Below are 22,900 nucleotides of genomic sequence, written 5' to 3' on the forward strand. Positions count from 1 at the left end.
AAAGAGGCTGGTGAGGTCCCAAGAGTAGAGCATATGGGAAAGGGGGAAAATCACAACTATGTGGGGGCCAACCTGATTTCTCAGCCTTTCTGCAGCCCAGGCCACTGAGCTCAGCCATACCTCCCTCCTCTTCTGCCTGTCCTCAGGGACCGGGGTGAATGTCCCTCTCTCCCCCTTATCCACCCATCCCAATCTGGCAGAATTAATGCTACTTACTTCCTCTGCTGCCATCAGGGGTTAGAGGTTATCTATATGCCTGTGCCCCACCCCCACAGTTGTTGCAAGCTCCTTAATGACAAACTCCACTGGTTCTAAGTACAGCTGGCAAAAGTGGGAACTCGGTGCATTTTGTTGAATGAGTGAAAGATGTGGGTGGCCCAGAGCCAACCTCATAGTTATGTGCAGTGTGTACGGTCAGGTCCCAAGCATTCCTCGCCTGCCCCCTGCCACCCATCACCATGAAAAGACCTGCTGTGCTCCCCCCCCCCCAGTGTGTTCCACTCTGCTCCTGCACACTCACCCTGGTGAGCCCTGCCCAGCTCACCAGCACGTCTGGGCAGCCAGCTGGGCTCTTTCTGCATGTCCCTCATCTTCTCTGCACTTTGAGACTCATTCAGTTCACTTGGGGGTGGGGGAGTAGAAGAGACAATAATGCCCCAGTCCCACAGCCCGTGACTCTACGCCTCCAACCCGGATGAAAGTCCCCCAGATCCATCACTTCAGCATCAAGGCATTTCAGTTGCTTGGCTGAGCTGTCCTATAGCGTGACTCCTCACTGTGCTCTTAGCAGCCCCAGGCTACTGGCAGCCCTGAATCCCAGCTTTGTTCTGCAGTCAGAACCTTGGCCTGGAGGGACCGGCAGCCTGAGGCTGCGTTACCAGGCTGTCTGAGAAATCTTTGGCATTTCAACAGGAACTGCCCTAAATGTGGATTTGTGTGAGAGGAGCCTACCCTAGTGTTCCACCCCTAACCCACTCAGTTATGTCTACTCAGATGCTGATTCAAAGTTTGGTACCAAGACCCCCAGTCTTGACAGCATCTGGGAGTAGCGCCCCAGTTTGCCCGGAATTATCCGGGTTTGGCACTGGAAGTCCCGTATTCAGAGAAATCCGTCAGTCCTGGGCAAATCACATGGTTGGTCGCCCTGCCTAGGAATAAGTTCTCTAGGATCCTGTCTCAAACCTAATGAATCTGAAACCCTCGGGGGAGAGGGGGCCGGTTTTAACCAGCCCTCCAGGTAATTCCGATGCTTGCCTGACAGAACCATCCCCTACCTTACGGATGGTAATCGAACACCCAGAGAAGGGAAATAACTTGCCCAAGTGCAAGGAGCAGTTAAGGGGCAGAGCCAGGAGAGGGCGCTGTGCCCACCGTGCAGCCCTGCTCAGTCAGCCCTCAGAGCAGATTCCCCGAAGTCCCTCAGTTAGCCTGTTAGAAGAAAGAAAAAGTACTGAAAAGGACCCCAACCAATTGCTGTCATCAGTGGGCACTGGGGTCAGGCAGGAAAGGTGGGGAGGTCGTCTTCAGAGAGATGGGGTCCTGCTGATCCTGGAGCACTGGCCTGGCAGCAGGGAGCTGGCACTTCAGATTCAGGCCTCAGGGGAGCACAGGCCCAGAGGGAGCTGCCACTGGTCTGTTAAGAGCCAAAGAGGAGATCAGTTTGGCTGAAGCGGCACCATCACCTCTTCTTTGTACTCACAGGCTCCTCCAGGACCCATGAGAAATGTTGACCACGTCCTGGGAGAAGCGGCGTGGGGGGTGTCTGCCTGGCCTGCCCCACCGTCTTCCTCTTGCCCCTCAGGGACACTTCCTCCATTGGTTCAGGAAGTCCAATTCCCCATCCTCTGGACAGAACTGGACAGAAAGAGAACCCACTTCGGAAAGTCAGTGTGTTTCCCAGAAATCATAAGACACTCCCCAGAGCTCGGTGAAAAGGGGAAATTATCTGGAGCCCTGGCTCCAGATAATTATTATCTCCGTTCACTGGCAGGAGAGGTACGGCCAGTCAGGCAGCCCGTGTTTGCTTTCCTCCCCTCCAGTGGCTGCTTTGGCCAGCCCTCTCCTACCCCCTCTGTCCGCCGCCCCGCCCCCATGTATTGCCCTCCAACCACAGGGATACACAGGTCCCATCTGCAGTGTCACTGCTTCACCCTCCTCAGCCCTCTGCACCCATCTCTGGTACCAGGTGGTAGAAGTGCACGGGCTGTGGGATCTTTTCCAGGAAATAAGCTGTGAAAGTCTCCCTTCTTTACAATGTGGAAAGACTCCTTTAGCCTAGGCCTGCCGTTGCCTAACTGCTCCCCTAGCCTTCTCCTTTGAAAATACTCAGCTCCAGGTCGCCATTTCCTGCCCTCTCCCGGATCCCTAACCCACCGCCGTCCTCTGCGGATGCTGCTCTGACCAGGTTGTCCCTTGCTGGTCCTCACGTGACTGGGATCTCTGGGCAGCATGGGGCACTGGGGACCGCCCCCTCTTCCCGGCATGTGACACGCGTGCCCCTGCTCTTCTTCTGTCCCCTCCTTTGTGTCAGTCTCCTGCATGGCTTCCTCTTCTGCCTCCTTTGAGTCTTTGCTCTGCTGCCTCTTCATTGTATACACTGCCTGCCTGTCAGTACTGGTCCCCTGCTCTCTGTGCTCGCTGCCACTGGCTGGTTCAGACCTCACCGTCTCTTTCTTAAACTTGAGCACCAACTCCCTAACTGGTCTCCAGGCAGCCAGTCTTCCTGCGCCTGCCAGAGGACTCTTTCTGAAATGCAAGGCTTGTCGAGGGACTGCCTGCCTCTCTGAACACTTTTCCTGTAGTTCTGCATCCCCTTCAGGACATGAATCCAAGTTCCTGAGCTTTGCCGCTCTTGACCTGACCCCCCCTTTTCTGTACACCTTCAGCTCTCACCCCTCCATTCACACTCTCACCAGTGGGCCCCAGAGTGGAGACAGAAAATCTACTTAGCATTCCTGTTCCTAATTATTTTTATTTTTTTAAAGCAAAATTAAGCTTTGATGATATTTACTATATAGATTGACAATAGTGCACGCATAAAATTTGTAAATAAATGCACACATAATATGGGATGTGCTTAGCACATGTTAGTGATGGAGTGTGTGGTTAAAAGAGCTCGGTGGCCCCTGCCTAACGTCGCCTTCTGGTCTTACTGCCCCACCGGCAGGGCCCCTGCACAGCATGTCTCTTACCCACTGCTCCCTTTACCACATGAGGGTAAAGTTAGCCAGGGCAACAAAATATTCAATATATACCTTAAAGAAGCTACGAGTTTGTTGTTCCTCATATAAACTAAGTCTGGAGGTGAGCAGCCCAGGAATAGAATGGCAGCTCCAAAATCATCTGAAATCCAGGCTCTTCACACTGATTTCTCTGCTCTTTTCAACTCATGATTTACAGCTCATTGCTCAAAACGGCTGCTTCATCGCCAGCCATTGCTTCAGTATTCCAACCTGCAGGAGGAAGAAAAGGGTGAAGAGAAATATCCTCACTTTAAGGATGTTTCTGGTTATTAGAGATAAAGAACGACATTTATTACTGACAAAGGGATCAACTCATCAGGATGATATCACAATTCCAGATCTGTATGGACTCCATAAAATAGTTGCAAAGTGTATGAAGCAAAAGTGCACAAAATTAAAGGAAGGATAGACAAATTCCTGGTCATAGTGGGAGTCTATCATATACCTTTTTCAATAGACAATAAAACAAGAAGACACAAAATCAGTAAGGATATAGGTGTGAAAAGTACAGTTAACAATTTTAATCTAATTGACATAGAGAATTCTGCACCCTACAATGAAAGGAATAACATTCTTTTCAAACACATGTGAAACATACACCAAAAAGAAGATACCTCGAAGAAGCTGCATGTGCCACCTAGCAAGAAGGCATGCTGGGAAATGTCATCGGCTCCGGGTGGCTAAGTCTCTACATAAAACTGAGACATTCTAGTCTTAAGGCAGAAGAGGAAAACAAATATGAGGGAAACCAGCGGTGTCTGTGCCTTCCTTCCTCCCTTCCTCTGGCAGCTCTGGTCCTGAGAGCACTGCACAGTGGGTAAGAGTTTGAGCGGACTCATTGTAGTCTGGCTTTGCCACTTCTTGCTATATGACTTTGGGCAGTTTATTTGACCTGTCTAAGCCTCAATTTCCTTATCTTGCCCAATGGGAATAACCCTACTTCATAGAGCTGTTAGAAAGATGGAACAAGATATAACACGTCTTATGCCTGGCACATAAGTGCTCAATAAATGTTAGCGGCACTGAGAGATTAAGTAACTTGGCAAAGGTCACACAGCTGGGAAATGACAAAGCTGGCTTTCAGATCCAGGCATCTGGTCCCAAACTGGTACTGACACTTCTTTGGGGCCTCTGCCACCCCCAGCACAGGGCCCCACATACAATGGGGGTGCGATGAGGGAAAGAGCACTGAACAATGGGGATAGGAAACTGCCTCTGCCAATTAGCCTGTGACTTCAGAGAGGTCATTTAAAAAATGTATGTCTTAACTGAGGTGTGTATTAATTTCCTCATTCCTTCTGCAAAAGTTTGAATTAAAGTGAGCCCAAAGGTTTCCCCTAACCCTGACATTCTGTGGTTATATCTCTTCTACCACTAATGGGTGGAATTTTACCATGAGAAATGTGTTTCTTTTTGTTAAATCCTGTCTTATTCCTGAACTCTTTTTTTAAAAATACAGTTTTCCTTTAGCGGGTCCTGACCTCACGGTTTGTAGGTCTAGAGAAGGTTCTGTGGCATGAGTCCTGCATTTGGAGGGGAGAGGCAGGCAAAGGGAGGAGAGAATGCAGACCGGAGAGGCTGGGCCCCAGATAGTCAATTTTACTAATGGTTCACAGTGGCCTAGAGGACCTCTTGTGAGGGCCCCCTGCAGTTAGACCCCTGCAGAACAGCTCCCATTCTAGTCGCCTGGAATTTTTATAGGCTTTTCTCCCCCTCCTTTTGTATTTTTGTCCACCACCCTGAGTCTCAGACTAAATTGGAGAAAAATGGGTTTTGTCTTTTTTTAATGAGAAGACTAAAAGTCTTAAATTACTTCTTCAAGGTCTGCAAATAGAAATCCCAGATAAGACAGTCACCTTTCTTTTCTCCCTTCCTCTCTCCCTGTCCCAGGAGCCCATGAGCTTCAAGTAAAAGGCAGAGCAGGCGCTCAGAGGAAGTGATCTGGGCTCGGCCCAGCACCAGCCCCGGAGAAGGAGCGGCCACGGCGGGGAGGCCTGGGTGGAGGTGGGGAGTGAGGGAGACAGAGATGGAGAGGAGCCACACAACGCCTCACTGCTTATGGTTCTAGAATAAAAGAGGTGCCCTAAAGGGGGACGATTTCTTAAGGAGCCACTCAACTGTGAGTGTGTGTGCAGGTGCCGGGGACCAGGGAGCTGGAGGAGAAGAGAAAACCACACAGGCGGTTCAGACTTACTGGGGAGCAAGTGGGACTTCCGGGCACAGTGATCTTTCTCCACCTTTGTCACCTGTTGTTGTCACAGTTCCCAGAGAGACCATGAATGGATATCAGGGCAAGGAGAGGGAGCATGGTTCTGGGACAAAGACTAGGAACTTTAGGGTTGGAGCCGTGGGTCTAATCCCTGCTACACGTAGTAATAATAGCTAGCATTTATTGAGCATTTACTATGTGCCATGGGTTATGCTAAATATCTCACAGATTATCACATTTGATCCTCAGAACAACCCTGCAATGTAGGCATCATTATTATCCCCATTTGCAGATGAGGACGCTGAGGAATAGGATTTGTCCTAAGTCTCATACGTCTTGTGAAAGATCTGGGTTTGGTCCCAGGGAGTCAGATTCCAGAGCTTTTGTACATCTTCCTGCCAATCCACTAGGCCTGCCAACCTGCTTCCTCATTTGGAAAATCAAGGTGCAGGGGGAGCTGGGGTGGACTGGGTGATCATCAAGGTCCTTCCAGCAAAGACGCTGTGATTTGGGGCTCATGAGTCACCCTTGCATGCAGAGGTCCTGTTCAAATGATGCAGAGTGCAGGATTATAATGCATAGCAGGTATGCCGTGTGAGTGTGTGTGTGTGTGTGTGTGTGTGTCCTCACACCTGATGAGACGGGAAGAGAATAAGAACACAACAAAGTCAATGCAAAGTCTTTAGGAAGACTTGTAGGTTAGACCTGTGTCAAAGGACAAAACCAACGTCCCGAAGTCTTGAAAGTCCTGCCCAACTCACCTCCATTGTGTCAACAGCCTTTGCATTCCCTGCTCTTTGCTCCAGGTTGCACACCCGCAACCTTAGGTCCACCTGGCAAGATGGGCTAGTAAGCCCTTTGGAGGGCACTTTGCCAAGGAGCTCTGGCTCTGGAAAGGGCAGGGTGGTTCTCTGTGGACCCTCCAGACCAGCACGCGTATCTTCTTGGCAGGCCCAGCAACCATGGCCCATGACAAGGTCGAGCAGGATGACTGGCTGATCCTCTACCTGAAGTACTTACTCTTTGTCTTCAACTTCTTCTTCTGGGTAAGTGAATTCTGCACAGGCATACCCCTCCACAGCACCGAATGAGTCAGGCCACTTTTGCTTTTTATGAGTCACCACTCTGAGGTTGATGTCTTCCAAATCAAAGACCACCCATGGGCAAATTCTGCCTACTTTAAAGCAAGTATGTACATTTGCTACTCAGGGGAAAGAAAAGAATCCAGTCTGCAGTTTGGCATGGAGTCCATACCACATGGCATCTGAATAGAGGATGTATAAACGTAGCAATGAGCTTTGTGTTCCCATCGGCGGTACAAAGGGTCCAGCTCTTTCTTCCCTGCTAACTTGTTGCACCAAGGCCTTGTGGGAAATGTGATGCCTGAAATAATTGTTTATTTTCCACTGAAGCCCATTTGCCTTTTGAGGTTCACATTCTCAGGCCCGGCAGAGAAACAGGAGTCCTGAGCGTCAGGGGCTGCCTCTGCATGTGATGGGAACAGTCTCTATAGCGACTCCCCTCAGGGAACACCCGGGGTGAGGTCTTCCAGGAGGAGTGGAATCTGTCCACTTGAGGCAATTATCAGAATACTGTTAGCTCTCCAAAATAGCCAGTGACTGGAATATGTGTATTTTGTATTAGAGTCTCAGTAAATTTGGAGAGGCAGAGTACTCAGAGGACATGCTTTGCAGTCAGCCTGCCCTAGGCGGTACTGGTACCAGCAGCGTGGTCTTGGACACATCAGTATTCCTGGCTTAGTCTGTTTCCCCAGCTACAAAACGAGGATCCTTTCTAACCTCTTGGGGTTTGTTAAAAGCAAGACAACTGTCCCAAAATGGAGTTGCTTATGCGAAGCCCCACGTCACCAAACTGAGACTTAGTTACAGTTTTGGCTCTCCCAGAGATGGAGTCTAAAACCAGTCAGCCAGGAATCATCTGAGCAGCACTAGTTAGGCCATCTGCCTGGTAGATCCCTGCTATCCCCTAAAGAAAAGTAACCGTGGAACGACCAACCCCCCCTTTTTTTTTCGCCTGGTGTAACTTCCTTGTTCTGGTTCTCTTCTGCCTACAAAAGTCTTTTATTTTGAACAGCTCTTCAGAGCTCCTTTCTATCTGCTAGATTAGATGCTGCCTGATTTGAATCTATGAGGTGCGATCCAACAATACAGTGAATGTTTAAATTTAAAAAAAAAAAAAAGATTTTTACAGTAAAAGACACATTGCCATTAATCCCTCTCAAAATCCTCCCCCTCACTTTGAACACACTTATCCCATCGTTCTTGCCACTTTCTGAAGCAGTTCTGGAAGTCCTCTTTCGTGAGTGTCTTTAGTTGCACTGTCGTGGCTACCTCGACGTCCTGAATCATTTTGACTTTGGGGAAGAGCCAGAAGTCACACAGTGCCAGATCCGGTGAATAAGGTGGATGAAGACACACTGTAATGTTTTTAATTGACAGAAATTGCCGTACACCAGAAGTGATGTGTGACACGGAGCCTTTCTGTTGTAATCATAAAATACAGTGAATGCTGATGCCGAGTGCCATCCAACGGAAAGGCAGAGATCTTCCATATGGGAAGTGCCGCGTCGCACCTTAGTAACACTGTGTGACAAGTTTCAGCTTCTTCCATGCAGTCAGTCAGGTGTGAGCTACAGTTGAGACAAGGTATGTTATAAAGTGTGCCGTAAATCATCCTCCATCATGACAACACTCCATGTCACACATCGCTTCTGGTATAAGGCAGTTTCTAGCAAATAAAAACATTACGTGTGTCCTCATCCACCTTATTCACTGGATCTGGTACCGTGCGACTTCTGGCTCTTCCCCAAAGTCAAAATGATTTAGGACATCGAGGCAGCCACGACAGCACAACTAAAGAGGACTTCCAGAGCTCCTTCAGAAAGTGGCAAGAACAATGGGATAAGTATATTTGAAGTGAGGGGGAGTATTTTGAGGGGGATTAACGGCAATATGTCTTTTACTGTAATAATTTTCCCCCTTCTTTCACCCCGCCCCCACTCCGGTTCAAGCCATAGTTTCTCAGTCTAGTTGTGTAGGACACAGCTCCCTGGCCCGTGCTGGTATCAGGAGCCTTGTGCTCTCCCCGGCTGAGGTAATCGGTCGCCAGGTGTCGGTTGGCCGCTCACAGCGGCTCACGGCAGCTCTCGCCAACTGCCGGCCACTCACGCTGGCCACCAGCCGCTCATGGCAGCACACGGTAACCCATGGCAGTACTCAGCAGCCCATAGCAGCTCACAGAAAGCAGCTCACACCGACCTCCGGCTGCCCACCGCAGCCCTGCTCCAGGGAGAGCTGTTGTTCACAATCTTAGCTGTAGAGGGCGCAGTTCACTGGCCCATGTGGGAATCGATCTGGCCACCTCGGCGTTAGGAGCACGGCGCTCCAACCACCTGAGCCATCGGCCAGCCCATAATTTTATATATATATATATATATGCATTTACTGCATTGTTTGATCACACCTTGTATTTTGCTCAAATAAACTTTTTAAATGTTTAATGTTGTGCCTGTTTATCTTTTAACAGTTCATTTAGCAGATCCCCTGAAATTATATATGTTAAGCTCAATCTCTGCACACAGAAGGCATTCAATAAATGCAATTTTTTGGATATATTTGATATAAAAGGCCTGAAAATACCAAAGCAACCTGCTGATGAGGCAGAGCTGAGATGCCTGTTGACAGAATCTTAGAAGATCTCAGAAAGGCAAAGCCATTTTCAGGGTCTTCCGATAAGATTAATGAAATTGCGTAAGATTGGAAAGGATCATGGTGTAGTAGTTTCGGATTGTTGGACACAAAGGCAAGGGTTCCAAAGAGTCCTGGAGAGTCGACAGTCATTTGAGGCTATGAAAAAGTTGAATAATTCGATGTTTGTTTAAATGTTTCTTGGAATGTTCCTGAAATGAATAATAAACTTATTTTATTTATTTTATTTGCAACTTTTATCTTTCTGGGTAAGAGTTTCCTGGAACAGTGAAGTTGTGTTGATGAAGACAGTGGAATAACAGAGCCATGTTGATGTGATCAGCAAGTTGGGTGGGTGTAGATAGTTTCGATTCTCAGACACAAATCCAATAGTGTGCTTAGGATTCTCGCTGAGTGAGGATTATGTTCTTCCTGATCATAAAAGTCTTATGTATCCACTACAGGTAATCTCTAAAATACTGAAAACTATAAATAAGAAAATAAAAACTGCCCATACCCCACTGTATTCAGTTCGTAGGGCTGCCATAGCAAAGTACCATAACCCGGGTGGCTTTAACAACAGAAATTTATTCTCTCACAGCTCTGGATGCCAGAAGTCCAGAATCAAGGTGTCAGCAGGGTCGTGCTCCTTCCGAGCCTCTGGGTAGAATCTTTTCTCATCTCTTCCTGACTTCTGGTGGTGGCCGGCAGTTCTGGGCGTTCCTTGTCTTGCAGCTGCATTTGTTCCCATCTCTGCCTCTGTCATCACATGCTGCTCTTCTTGTGTCTCTGTTCCATATGGCATTCTCTTTGTCATTAGGCCCACCCTAATGACCTCATTGTAACTTGATGACATCTACATAGATCTGAATTTTCAAATAAGGTCACATGGTAGGACTTCAGATCTTTTGGGGGGACACAATTCAACCCATAAAACTCACCATCCCAGGAATGACCACTGTTGACATTCCCTCTAGAATTTGTCCTGATTAGGACAAGAGATGGTGGTGATCTGCCATCTAGCACTATGGGAGTGACAGTGGAAATAGAAGTACTTGGCGAGAGTCAACGGATTTAGGAGGTAAAAATTGACAAGATTAGGTCATTAATTGGAGGGGACAGGTGTGTAGAATATGTAACTCCTAGGTTGATGGTGGAGATTTTTATTGCAATGGGAGACCAGAAGGATGAGCTATTGGGGTCAGACGGCAGGTCAGATGGAGGCATGGTGAGGCTGAGTTGCCAGGCGACATCTGAGCAGAGATGCTCAGTAGGCAGTGAGGTCACGGCTCTAGATCTCAGATGGGGATGGTCCCCACCCAGATGGTGGTTGCAGCCCCGGAAATGGGTGAGCCCCTACCCGGAGAGCGTGGACTCTAAGAAGAGAACAGAGGCAAGCGTGAGACATGGAGCATCCCAGCTGGATGGGGAAAGTCTGGGGTCAGCAGCGATCCGCCTTTGCCCTGAACTGGGGGAGCTCCCAGCTGTGGGACTTTTAGTGCTAAGACCAGGAGGGCCCCAGGCAAGCTGGAACTCCCCCCGAGGGAAGTTGGAGGAGGAGCAGTCTGAGCAGGAGGAAGAATACCAGGAGAAACAGTATCACAGAAGCTGGAGATCTGGGAGGGGTCAACTGGAAAAAGGTAAAGGACACATGAAGCATTTCAAGGCCTAGAAAGTGCCTATTGGGTTTGGCCACACAGACTTCACTGGTGGCTGTGGTGAGAGCACTCTCAGGACAGTGTGGGGTGGAGGTCAAGGACATAGACACTCAGCATAGACAACACCCACTGGGCACAAGGAGAAGAAGGGAGGGCAGTAACCGGAGGGCCAGGAGGGCGGTTGTGAGGGGCTCAGCCACAACATCTGTGGAAGGGGTGGGCAGTACACATGGTGAGCACCCTCCGGGTCCCTTACTCTCTGAGTGGACTCACAGGCTGTCTGTTGGGTGTTTGCATTCCTTTGGGAGTGGTGAGAAGAAGGAGGTGTGGGTGGCAGTGCAGGCAGATGGGCAGCAAGCATGTTACCAGAGCAGCTACCGGTGAGGAGAGCTTCCCCGTGATCCATCTCCCTGCGTCGAGTTAAAAATAACCCTGCCTGGGGCCTGCCTAGACGTGGACCTGCTTCCTAGGGACCCATTCAGCCAAGCCTCAGCCTCCTTCTGGGGGATGGTCGATTTCTGAAGGTCCAGGCCTCCGTCTCCAGTCTGGGGTTCCCGGCATCTGTCCCAGGACCTGCTATGATCTACTCAGAGGTAGATCTGGGCGGAGTGCTGGCCCGTCTCTCCCACGGCACAGCTCAACGTCACACATTCTGCAGTGTGCAAAGTTCCTGGGAATGTACCAGAATTCTCCAGGGACGGGCCTTGTCAATGAGGACCCTTTCCACAGGAGAAGGTTCCCTCCGTACAACAGTACCGCACGCCCTGGAGTCCAGCTGCTGGTCCGCCCCCAAGCCACTTTTATGAGCCGAGTACCGGTGCAGACGTCTGCACTGGCGAGTCCTGCCCCAGCCCTGCGTGGCTCCCCGCCTTTCGCCTTCCTCACAGAATTGTGGTGCTGGGCGGTGGGGAGGAGCCTTAGTGCCAGTCTGCTGGTCACACGACCACCACTGCGCAGACGCGGACGTGAGCCCAGACAGCAGAGGCGGTTACCCTCGCTCGTGATTGGTGGCCTTTCTCCCCAGAACAGAGTTCCTTCGCCACACTCCATGACAATCCAGCACAGAGAGGCTGGGAAGCCCAGGTCTTCCCTGCAGTGTTGTGATGCATAGCATTTGTGAGGCACTGCTGGACTATCTCATGTGATCCCACCTCAGTCCTCGTGGTCAGTGTCACTACTATCCTCATTTTGCAGACAGGGAACAGTTCAGAATCTTGCCCAGGGTATTATAGTGATGATAAGCAAAGTTGTCAACTGACAAACCAGGTATTCTGGTCACTAACAATGACAGCTGAAAAATACATGCTACGGTGTTTACTAAGCACATACTAAGTGCCAAGCACTGTTCTAGGCACTTGGAATGCACCAGTGGACCAAGTTCCCGGCGTTCATGGGGCTTCCTGCTGGAGGCCTCCCCTCTGCTTGGCCTCCCGCTTGCATCATCCTGTTTAATCCTCTCAGCATCCCGACACTGTGAACAGCTTGATTAGAGCCCCATCTCACAGAGTGAAAAGCAATTTGTGCCAAGTCCCAGAGCTGGAGCCCAGCTCTCTCCAACCCCTAAGCCTGTGTGCTTGGCTGCCAGGCTCTGTTTCTTCCGGTTCTAAGTCCCAGACTTTTCTGCAGTGTCTTTGGGGGCACACATGGATGAGTGAGGCAGCAGAGCATGCTGGGAGGACTGGGGCTCCAGTTCGGGTTCAAATTCAGACCCCAGCATTTATTTGCCATGTGACATTCAGTGCTCTGGACTGAATCGTGACCCCTCAGAATTCATATGTGCAGATTCTAACCCCCAGTGTGACTCTATTTGGAGACAGGGCTTTAGGAGGTAATGAAGGTTAAATGAGGTCATAAAGGTGGGGTCCTAATCCCACAGGATTGGTGGCCTTACACGTAGAGGAAGCAGGACCATTCTCTCTCTGAGCAGGAAAGGCCATGGGAGGACAGAGTGAGCAGGCGGCCGTCTGTCCGCCAGGAAGAGGCTCCTCAACAAAACCGAATCAGCCAGCACCTTACCTTGGGGCTTCCAGCCTCCAGAACTGTGAGAATTAGGAATAAATTGCTATTGTTTAAGTCACAGCTGTAGTATTTTATTATGGCAACCCGAGCAGACTAAAACATTAGGCAACTCACTTAATCTCACTGAGCCTCACTATTTTCATACCTTTAATAGGAATGTCAATATCTGTAAGAATTAAAGATGAATATTTAGAAAAACATTTAGCATAGTTTCCGGCACATACTTGGTGCACAGCTATGATGATTAGACTGAGGGGCGTGCCCCGTCTCCACAGCTTTCTCTGTCTGTAGCGCTGGCTTTAAGACTGAGGATCAGGACCCGTGAGAGGGAGGCATGGGAGCCTAAGAAGTGCTCACATGAAGCATCGTTCATGGAACTGAGCTAGCCCTCACTGTGGCGATGCACTCTGACGTTTTCTCTTCTATTTTGTGGTATTTGTTTTGTGTTTTTTAGTGCAGTTACAAACTACCACATGATTTCACAGCCCTGATGGGCTGCGTTCCAAAGTTTGAAAACCCCAGAGCAGTAGGAGGGTGCAAGCAGTCGTCACCCCCAGCCCATGTGGACAGGGCAGGTGCCGGTGACCACGTACAAAGCCAGGTGGTCTTGATGAGACTTTAAACCAAGTTTAAATCCACCAGCTGCCATTGTAGCATTTTGCACTCGAAATTCATTCTCATAACCACTCTGTAATGATCTTCATTCCCATTTTGTAGATGATAAGACTGAGGCTCAGATAATTGGCAAAGTTCTATGTCAATTCTGGATTTTTGACTCAAAATCTGGTGCTTTTCCCATCTCCACAGACCACTGACTCATAATCCAGCCTTAGACCCACCGTCCTGCTGCTTACTTGGAGTCCAAAATGTCCCCAAGTTTCAAGGTTGAACCTGGGTTAGGATATTCTGCGAGTAGGGGCATTCAGAGAGGCAGAGTATGAAAAATACAAACAAGACTTCAGCAGTGTCACAATAGGACACCCACATCTTGTACTGAAGCTCCACCCCACCTCTGGACCCCTATCCCCAGGCCTGGCCCCACCCTTCACCATCACCCTATCCCTGACTCCCATCCCACCCACCTTGCATTTCAGTGAACCCGGTATTGATCGTGACCATTTCACTGAGCAGGGGAGGGTCCCTTGGATGTAGCCCTGGGTCAGAAACCACAGTGTCAATATTCTCATGCCTCCTCATGACCCTAGAAAGAAAATGTGACCTTGGCTTTCCTATGTGACCACCTAGGAAATGCTTTCTTCCCGCTTCCATTTCCTACACAGCTCCTATAGCTCCCATCACCCCTGCAATGTTGTTCTCTAATTTATTATTTTAATTAGCTGCTTGGCTGTGTTAATAATCAAAAAATTTCCAGCCTCCCAGGAGCTATGCCAGGCTGTGGGAAAACTGGGGAAGCGGCAGCTCCCTTGCCTGGAGCAGCTCCTCTGCTCCAGAAACTCTTCCTGCCTGGGGTGTTGGCTGATGCATCAGTGTTTCCCTTGGGGGCCAGTGGGGCTCAGTTTCCAGGAGACTCCTGGGACCCTTATGGGACCATGGGCCAAGAAGGAGGCAGAGGTGCCGGAGGACTCGTGCCTGGCCAGGGCAGTGAGGGGGCTGGAGAGCACCCACACAGGCCTCCAGACCTCCCAGGGGAGCTGGTACAGAAGAGCCTCTGCTGGCTTCCTTCCGAGGGTAGAAAGCCCTCACTTGGTCCACATCCTCCCATGAACACAGCCCCTGCCTGCCTCCCCAGGCACGTCATCTGAGAAAGACCACCCAAGGGCCCTGGGGGAGGGGGCGGGCTTCTGCTGCACGCTTTCTTCAGGTGCTCCCGTCATGCTGTTCAGGGCATCTCTGCCTCTGTGTTGTCGGGATCTGCGGGCGGACAGGCTTACACTGGAGGAGGACACACAGTTGGCCTGCACAGGGCCATTGCAGATGAGATCAGGCAAGGACGAAGCCTGTGGGGACAGCTCGGAGCTGCCCCTGCTGTACTCAGGGACCCCAGGCCTGGCTGTGGCCCACACACCAGGTGGCTTGCTTCATGGGCAAAGGAGCTTTGTGTGGGTCAGCAGCCCAGTTGGTAAAACGGACACTAAACTGGACGTTAGTGTTCTGAGGTTTAGTCCCCACCCTCTCTCTGGCTAGTAATGGGAATTTGTAACAGTCACCGCTCTCTCTCAGCCTTAGTGTCTTCATCCAGAATAGAAAGGGGGTTAGAAATGATTCTCTGCTCCCTCCCTGCCTCCCTGCCTCCTTCCTCCTCCCTCCTTCCATCAGGAGTTACTGGGCACTTACCACGTGAGCACTCGCTGAGAAGCCTAACATGAACGAGACTTCACCAAGAGGCTAAAAGGGGAGACACATACAACAGGGAGACACAAAGTAACACATACAACAAATATGCTGTGATGAGTGTAACCATAGAAACCTGCACAAGGCAGGAGCTAGTGGGGAGGACAGAATGGTGTGCCGGGGGCAGCGACACACAAGGCAGGTTCCCTCCAGGTTCTGAGCTGGGCAGAAAGAGGAACAGGTCATCTTTAGCTATTTCCCAGCTCAGTAAGTCCCAAGAGACCTGCTCTTATTATACAGGTAGATGGGTTTGGGGGAGCGGGGGGTGGGGTGGGGTGGGGGGCCAGGCGTGCTCTGATTTATTTTTCAGGGGCTCTTTAAAGCCAAGAGCCAAGGACAGAATGCCTTGTGGTGGAAAGAGGCCTTATCATGACGAGCTTATCCTTGAAGATTCAGCTTAAACAGGACTGGCGCCAAGGCCACAGGAACATGGGGCGAGCTGGGAGAAAGGCTTGCCAGGTGCTGGCAGGTGTTGTTCATTAATATGGTGGCGCACAGTCCCTGACACCAGCTCACCTGTGCCCCCAGGTAGGGAGTTGTGGGGGGTGAAAGTCAGTCACCCCCACCCTGTTCCCACCTGCCAGCAGGGAGCTCTCAGTATACTTCTTGGGGTTACAACTCTGGGATCAGCTGAGTCTGGATTTAGGAGCCAGGGACCCAGCCAGACCCCGTCTGCAGGCCTCTTCCTGAGCCCGCACCTCTCCTTCACAAGGAGAATCACCTTGTGATTAGTCAGGTCTTCCCACCCCGTCACTGCAAGCAGCATGGGGCAGGGACAGTGCCAGGCTTGGGTCCCACTACAGGTCCTGAGCCAGTCAGAGAGGTGTGCAGTGGATGCCGTTGAAAGAGAAAGAATAGTGAAGCATTAGGGTGGCATTACGAACCCGTGGGTGCTACCCAGGCCATTGCAGAGGCTTCCTGGTGACCTGGAGAGAAGTCCATTGCCCTCTGGGACTCAGCCTCCCCCTGAAATTAAAACTGGCGAGGAAGCAGGGGCGAGAATGAAAAATGTCGTCCCCGGAACTCCGCCAACAGAGGCACAAAGGCAGCACGTGGTGTTTCCCTAGCCCTCTGCACAAGCCCCATCCACAAAGCCCAGCCCCACTGTGGTGGCTGCAGTGTGCCAGGCTGTGTGCGGGGCTGAGTCTGAGGGGTGCAGGGGTGGTTCCCACTTCATGCTGAGAGCTGTGCTGGAGTGCAGGAGACTGAGGAACTTTTTGGCCCAGGAGAGCCAGAGGCGGAAGATGAAGCAGAGAGAACCATGTGTAAAAGGTGGGGACACAAGGAGAGAAGAGAGAGCTGAGGCACAGAGATGCTATGTAACTTGTCCAAATTCACATAGCCAGTAGGGGACCTGGGATTCAGACACTGGCAGTTGGCCTCTTCACTCAACTTTATCACTGTGGTTACTGGGCACCTGCAATGTTTTCAGCAAAAGCAAGTACTTAGTTCATAGTAACTAAAGTGCACGTGTGCAGGAAGGGAAACAGCAGAAGATGGAGCCAAAAATCAGGCTAAGGCCAGAAGCTTAGTGCTGTGGGGGCTGGGCAGCTGGGGCGATTTTCCAGACGGAATTCATGTGGTTCTGCGCGTGGTCCTGCACGTGGTCCTGCGCGTGGTCCTGTGCGTGGTTCTGCGCGTGGTCCTGCGCGTGGCCCTGCACGTGGTTCTGCATGTGCAGCACAGGCCGCCTCTGGGTTGAGCAGAAGCCAGGATGCAGACACGGGGTGGGAGTGCGGCAGCAAAAGCTGGGGCCGTCTTGGGTGTTGCGATGAAGCTCGGTGGGTGTGAGAACAGGTGAGGTTGGCATTTGAGCATCCCTGAGTGGAGAGGAGGGAGTCCACAGTGACTCTGGGGGTTTTGATCTGGGTGGGCAGTGGTACTGTTGACAAGACTGACCATGGGAGGAGCGTCGATGACAAGTGTGGTTGTGAATGGGGAACACACATCCAGCCCAGAATCCTTTTCAGTCCAGCATGGTGTGTGGCACCTAGAAGGCGCCCAGTGAACACTGACTGACGTAAGTGAGCTGCACGCCACCCTGTGCTCCCCATGCCACGGGCTCCCCTCCCACTGAAGGCAGAGAGCTCCCCTGCCCTGGCAGGGGTGGGGGGAGGCTCCCTTATAGGGAGCCCCATGGCTCTGGCCCCTGCTCCCCATCCACAACCGATCCTTCCCCCAGACTCCAGCACAGAAACCCTTCAGTAGCCTGACAAAGAAAAACCCCGTGATTACTTTTCATTCTCTGCCTGCTTTCCTTCCAGTCTGCTGCCCGATGTCCGTCAGGACCCAGGCATATGTGCCTGCTCAGGCTAATCCTTCTCCCTGTAATGACATGAGCAAGTTTTTGGCAAGGTTTCTTTTCTATAATGGGAAGTTCCTAAAATTACCTGCCCTGCCCTTCCTGTGTCCTCGCTGGTGAGAAGGCCAGCTTCACCCTCTGCAGCGTTTTCTGCCTAATCGGCTGTAGGCTATGATTTTGAAAAATGTAGTTAACATTTCACAGAAAACCAACCCAGTTCCTGTAAAGAGCCAAATACTGTTGAATCAACTCTATAGAAACAGGCATTGAAATAGCTCACTGGGGTCAGATCCCTCTGCTCCCCACTCACTGCTCCTCCCACTTCCCCTTTCACTGCTCTTTCTGCGGACCTAGGCAGTCTTCACGCTGCTACAGTGAAAGCCATGAGCCACTGGCCAGAAGCATCTCGGTGGAGGTGTATTGGCAGAAGGCTGTCCCTTAGTAGTAATAGGGACCTTTTACCCACGTGAAAGGACCACAGAGGTCATCTCATCCAGCACCTTCATTTTACAGATGAAGAAACTGAGGCTTAGAGAGGCGAAGTGTCTGGCACAGTTACCTGGTTAGTGAAGGGCACAGCCTGGGCGGGAACCCACGCCTGCGACTTCGACCCTCCCCAGACACCCTCTGGTGACCCATTGGGATATTGAGCAGCTTTTCCTTGTCCTGTCCAAAGGAAAGGCTGTTTTCTAAAGAGCTGGCCCAGTCGCAGGCAGGAGACTCTGAAGGACTGAACCCCTCTTGCTCCTGATTGCGGATCCCACTAAGTGTCCCCTGCAGACATTAAGTTCTCCAACCAGATGTGACACCCCAGGGGAGGGGAAGGGTCCCCATTGATTCAGACTCACTTCCTGGTTCTTCCTGGACACGAGAACAAGTGTGGATTTGTTGTTTTGTAGACCTTACTCAGGGCAGTGTGTCCCTCCAGGCCCCTCCCAAACCTTCCCCGATGGCCAGGGACCCTCATGTTGCCCTGGCTGACCTGCAGGCTCTGCCTGTTTGCAAGATTCCAGTCCTTTCTGTGGCTGGCAAGAGTTCTGGAAGAGAGCAACTCTCCTCTAGTGGGATCAGTGCCGCTCCTCTCCTAGGGCGACATTTCTCAGAGCCTCACGCTCCTTCCTGGGTAGCTGCTATGTTTTCCCTCTTGTATAATCTGATTTTCATCCCTTTGGACTGAAAATTCTGCTCCTCATTACCTCACCTTTTGCCCCAAAGCTCTAACCAAAACAGACACCTTAACACAGACAGGAACAAGATGGAGTTCAAGACTTGAACAAATGTCAAGAATGCCCCCAGCCTCTGCCCTCAGGGCAAGGGGCCCAAAGCTTCCAGGAAGCTTGGTGGTGCGTGAGGTTCAGCACAGCACCACCTACTGGGGGAGAGGAGCAGGACACTTTGACCCTCTTAACTATGGCATCTACGTGGTGGTTCTCCTGGGACCTTAAAAGGTGCATGCCTGGGTCCCACTCCCAGAGATTCCAACTGGCCTGGGGTGTGGCTGGGTTTTTCAGAGCTCCCCAGGTGATTGTGCAGCCAGGCTGAGAAACCCTGCCTTAGAGGGGCGGCGAGATGGGGAGGCCTTAGAGCCCGCCGACACCCGGCTCACTGCATGGTAGGTCAGGCGCCAGCCCCAAACCTGAATGCATGACCATTGTCTTCTGGGCAAAGCGCCCAAAGCTTCTTATCAGATTCTCAGTGTGTTCCATGGCCCCCCACAGATTAAGTGTCTTCGGTCCAGCCCAAACATACCCCTTTCAGTCGTCCCAGTTCCAGGGCTCAGCTGTGAGTTTGACAAGCCTAATGGATAATTTGCAGATTTCTATAAAGAGACTACAGCCACGAAAAATTAGGTCAACTCAATGTGGTCACACTGACTATTTCGTGCGGCTCAAAATCTCTTCCTGGCACTATCATGTGCCTTTGATTAATAAAAAATGAAAGATTTTTTACTTATTAAAAATTATTACTTAATTAATGCACTGTGTTTGGTAGGCAAAGACCTTCAAAATATAGGACCCCTGGGAGAAAGTAATCAAGGGGTCCTTGGTGATTATAGGTTGGAAACCACTGGTTTAATACAACCGTCTTATTTGAGAGATGAAGAAACACAGGCCAGAGAGGATAAGCAACTACCTTTAGGTCACACTGCTAGTTATACAAAGCTGGGACCTTCACCCAAGTCTTCCAGGATGCTGCAGGGGGCAGAGAGAATGTGTGCAGGATATTTTGCTGGAAACTCTCACTTGATACAATTCCGTGGACCCAGACTTAGGAAATTCCTCACTGGTCGTGGAGGTGGTATGGGTCAGAGATAGTGCACACTCACAGAGAATTGAAAAACCGATTGTAGTTCAGGATTTCGTCCAAGTTAAGATACCATCAGTTGTGACGTACACCACTGTTGTCTAAGGAAAAAGTGCTGCCAGATGTAACTGTAAGATGCCACCAATATCACATGCACGTCAATTCTAGAGATGCTACAACGTGAGAACCAGATGTGCACCACAGAACCGAAGAAATGTCACAGATTAGCCTCTCTCATTTGTTTGGAGGAGCACAGCTTTGAGACGGTCTTCCCCCTGGTTCTCTTACCTGCTGGAGGTGCTAAGGGGGAGAAAATGGCACTTCGAAGAAAACAGATTGTTGGAAAAGCAGAGATCGGTAGTGGAGCAGGCCCAGCCCAACCCGTGGGATCCGAGGACCAAGTCCTGGATCGGCCCTCAGAAGACCTAGGTTTGAATCTCAATTCTGAAACTTCCCAGGGTGTCATCTGGAGCATGTTCTTATTCTCTCCAAGGTTCAATTTCTTCACCTGCAAAGCAGAGCTAATACGTGCCCTTGCCCCCTGCCCTGTCCTCCCAGAAGTATCACAAAGCTCAGAAGAGAAAATGGTAGTTGAGTAATGTAGGTGCCAAGTGCATATCAGTTGCTAGGAACCACCTTCCATTTGCTCAGCGGATGCCTGTGATTGCCCAGGACAGACACCTGTGAGATAACAAGGTGGGTCACACAGACAGTCGTTCTGGGGCCAATGGGAACACTTTGCAGGGACCAGCACGAGCCCCGGGGGGCTTCTCTCCCTGTGGCCCCCTTGAGGGAGCATTCATCACCCATCTGAGGAAGAGGACTCATCCTTAAATGACAGAGAGGTCAGCCTTCCTAGGAACAGATGGCAGAAATGGTCAGAGGTCCCAGGGGTCCTGCCTCCACCCAAACTCTGGGCAGACCCCCTACTACTCCCCATGTGGCACCTTGAGGATGTATGCACACACACTTATGCTGAGCTGAACAGTCACAGAAAGAGTTATTGAGCCTCATTGCAGAAAGAACCAAGCAGGAAGCCACCCAACTCTACTTCTAGGTACCTTCTTAAGGACACACCCCCTGACCTGCCAATCAGCAGTGTCCTGTCCCTGCCCCCTTCCAGGGCTGAAAGGGAATCAGACAGTTAGCAAAGAAGAAATCTCCTCTCCTGCCAGTCCTGCTGCGGTCCCAGAGGGACTCCAGCCATTGTGGAGCGCCTGTCCTTTCCGACGTGCAGGCTGCATCCTGAGGGCTCATCTTGGCCGGCCCCTCATTACCCAGAAGCAGAGGCAGGCCCTCTGGCGATTCACCATACCTCTCGGGGCCTCTATTTCTTCATCTGAAGAACAGAGATGAGAAACCCGGTTGTGCGCCCCCCCAACCTTGGGCAAACATATGGTGAATGGGGCGAGGGCGTGGGTTGGCCGGGAATCAGGGAGAAGGCGTCCAGACACAGTGGTCTTCCCACAATTGCAGTCGTCTTCCCTGCCTCATGGGGACAGGGACTCACAGCCATTGTGATGAGAAGCACGGAGTTGGGAGTCACCCCTGGATTCAGAATCTGTCCCTGCAACTCATTGCATGGACAGTGAGTTGGTCCACTGCATGGACCATGGACAGGTCGCCCAGCCTCTCCAACCCTCCTCTTCCTCCTCTATAAATTGGGGACCCACACTCTCCTCACAGGCTCTTTGAAAGATTAAATGAGATGAGACATAAAAAGTGCTAGGGATGCAGTTCCCTAAGTGGTAGCTGTGGCACCCCAGCCGCCACCTGGTCTGATCTGGAGCTTTCTGCAGGTGGGCGGGGCCGCCGTCCTGGCCGTAGGCGTGTGGACCCTGGTGGAGAAGAGCGGCTACCTCAGCGTCCTGGCCTCCAGCACCTTCGCCGCCTCTGCCTACATCCTCATCTTCGCGGGCGCCCTGGTCATGGTGACTGGCTTTCTGGGCTTTGGCGCCATCATCCGGGAGGACAGGAGCTGCCTCTCCACGGTGAGTGCCACCTGCCCCACTCTGCCCAGCGCTGTGGCTGGAAGAAGGGCCTGTGGCAGCCAGGCTGGAGCCCCTCAGTGCCCAGCCGAGGCTCCCAGTCAGGCTCCTGCACTGAGAACCCCACCAATGATAGTGGCCCCGGCCTGGAGCTGAGGTTTGGGAGGGCTGGAGCAGGGTGGGGCCCTCGGCTCGGCTGTTTGCCATAGTCCCCGGGTTCTTAGGATCGAAGCCAGGAGGGCAGCCTCAGCCCTGGTGGCAGCTGTTAGCTCCCTGCCTCTTCCCCCTCTCCTTCCAGATGTTTTCATGGAGATTTCCAAAGTTAAACAAAAATGACAAGAATGTCATAATGAAGCTCCAAGTCCCATCACCCAGACTCAGCAGCTGTCATGTCAGAGCCGGTCCTGTTTCTGACACGTACGCAGCTCCTCCCCCACCTGACATCCCAGGCGTCTCGTCGTCTATAAATATTGTAGGGTGTACCTCAAAAACGTTTAAGGGTCCTATTTTAGAAAACATGAAATACCGTTATCACACCTACGCACAATTAATAGTCCTTCCTTAATATCGTGAAATACCCAGGCAGTTGCACATTTCCCCAACTGACCCATAAACTGTTCTTTTTCTCTAAGGTTTGTTTGAATCAGAATCTAATGTACTTAAATCGGTCACTTTGTCTCCTAGGTCTCCGTTAGTCTCTAAGGTCCCCTGTCAATCTCTCTCTTTATTGTCCTTTGCAGTTTGTTGAAGGGGCTGGGTCACGTGTCCTGTCCTTTCTCCCATTCTGGCTTTTCTGATTACATCCCTGTTACATTGACCGTGTCCTCCTGGTAGATGCATCTAGAAGCTTGATCAGACACAGGTGTGGTTGCGTGGGAGATGGTGTGGGCTGCACAGGTTCCTTGACAGACGTCTCTGGGAAGCTGGCTGTTGTCACCTGGCTCGGTGTCAGGAGAAGAGGCAGGGTGGACTGCAGGGGCAGAAGCCAGAGTCCAGCTCGGGACTCGCCTAATTCCCATGCACCTGTTGCCAGGCAGGTTCCCCGCCCCCTCTCCTCCTGAGGGCCACGGCCAATGTGGGCAGAGGAGGCCACAAAACACCAGGAATTAGCAAGGCAGG

The 22,900-nt window shown here is 51.2% G+C and overlaps 1 protein-coding gene across 4 annotated transcripts in view; it reads left to right on the top strand.

Annotated features, from left to right (window-relative positions):
• TSPAN11 (tetraspanin 11) overlaps positions 1 to 22,900 on the top strand; it is a 71,253-nt gene that overhangs the window by 19,157 nt on the left and 29,196 nt on the right. For all 4 annotated transcript variants that reach the window (XM_033117584.1, XM_033117585.1, XM_033117586.1 and 1 more), the window contains exons 2-3: positions 6,403 to 6,497; positions 21,593 to 21,784. In XM_033117584.1, the coding sequence (XP_032973475.1) occupies positions 6,414 to 6,497; positions 21,593 to 21,784 (276 nt within the window). In that variant the 5' untranslated portion in view covers positions 6,403 to 6,413. The remainder of the gene's footprint in view (positions 1 to 6,402; positions 6,498 to 21,592; positions 21,785 to 22,900) is intronic.

The sequence above is a fragment of the Rhinolophus ferrumequinum genome, chromosome 10, assembly GCF_004115265.2.
Source record: "Rhinolophus ferrumequinum isolate MPI-CBG mRhiFer1 chromosome 10, mRhiFer1_v1.p, whole genome shotgun sequence".
In the NCBI taxonomy this organism is placed as follows: domain Eukaryota; kingdom Metazoa; phylum Chordata; class Mammalia; order Chiroptera; family Rhinolophidae; genus Rhinolophus; species Rhinolophus ferrumequinum.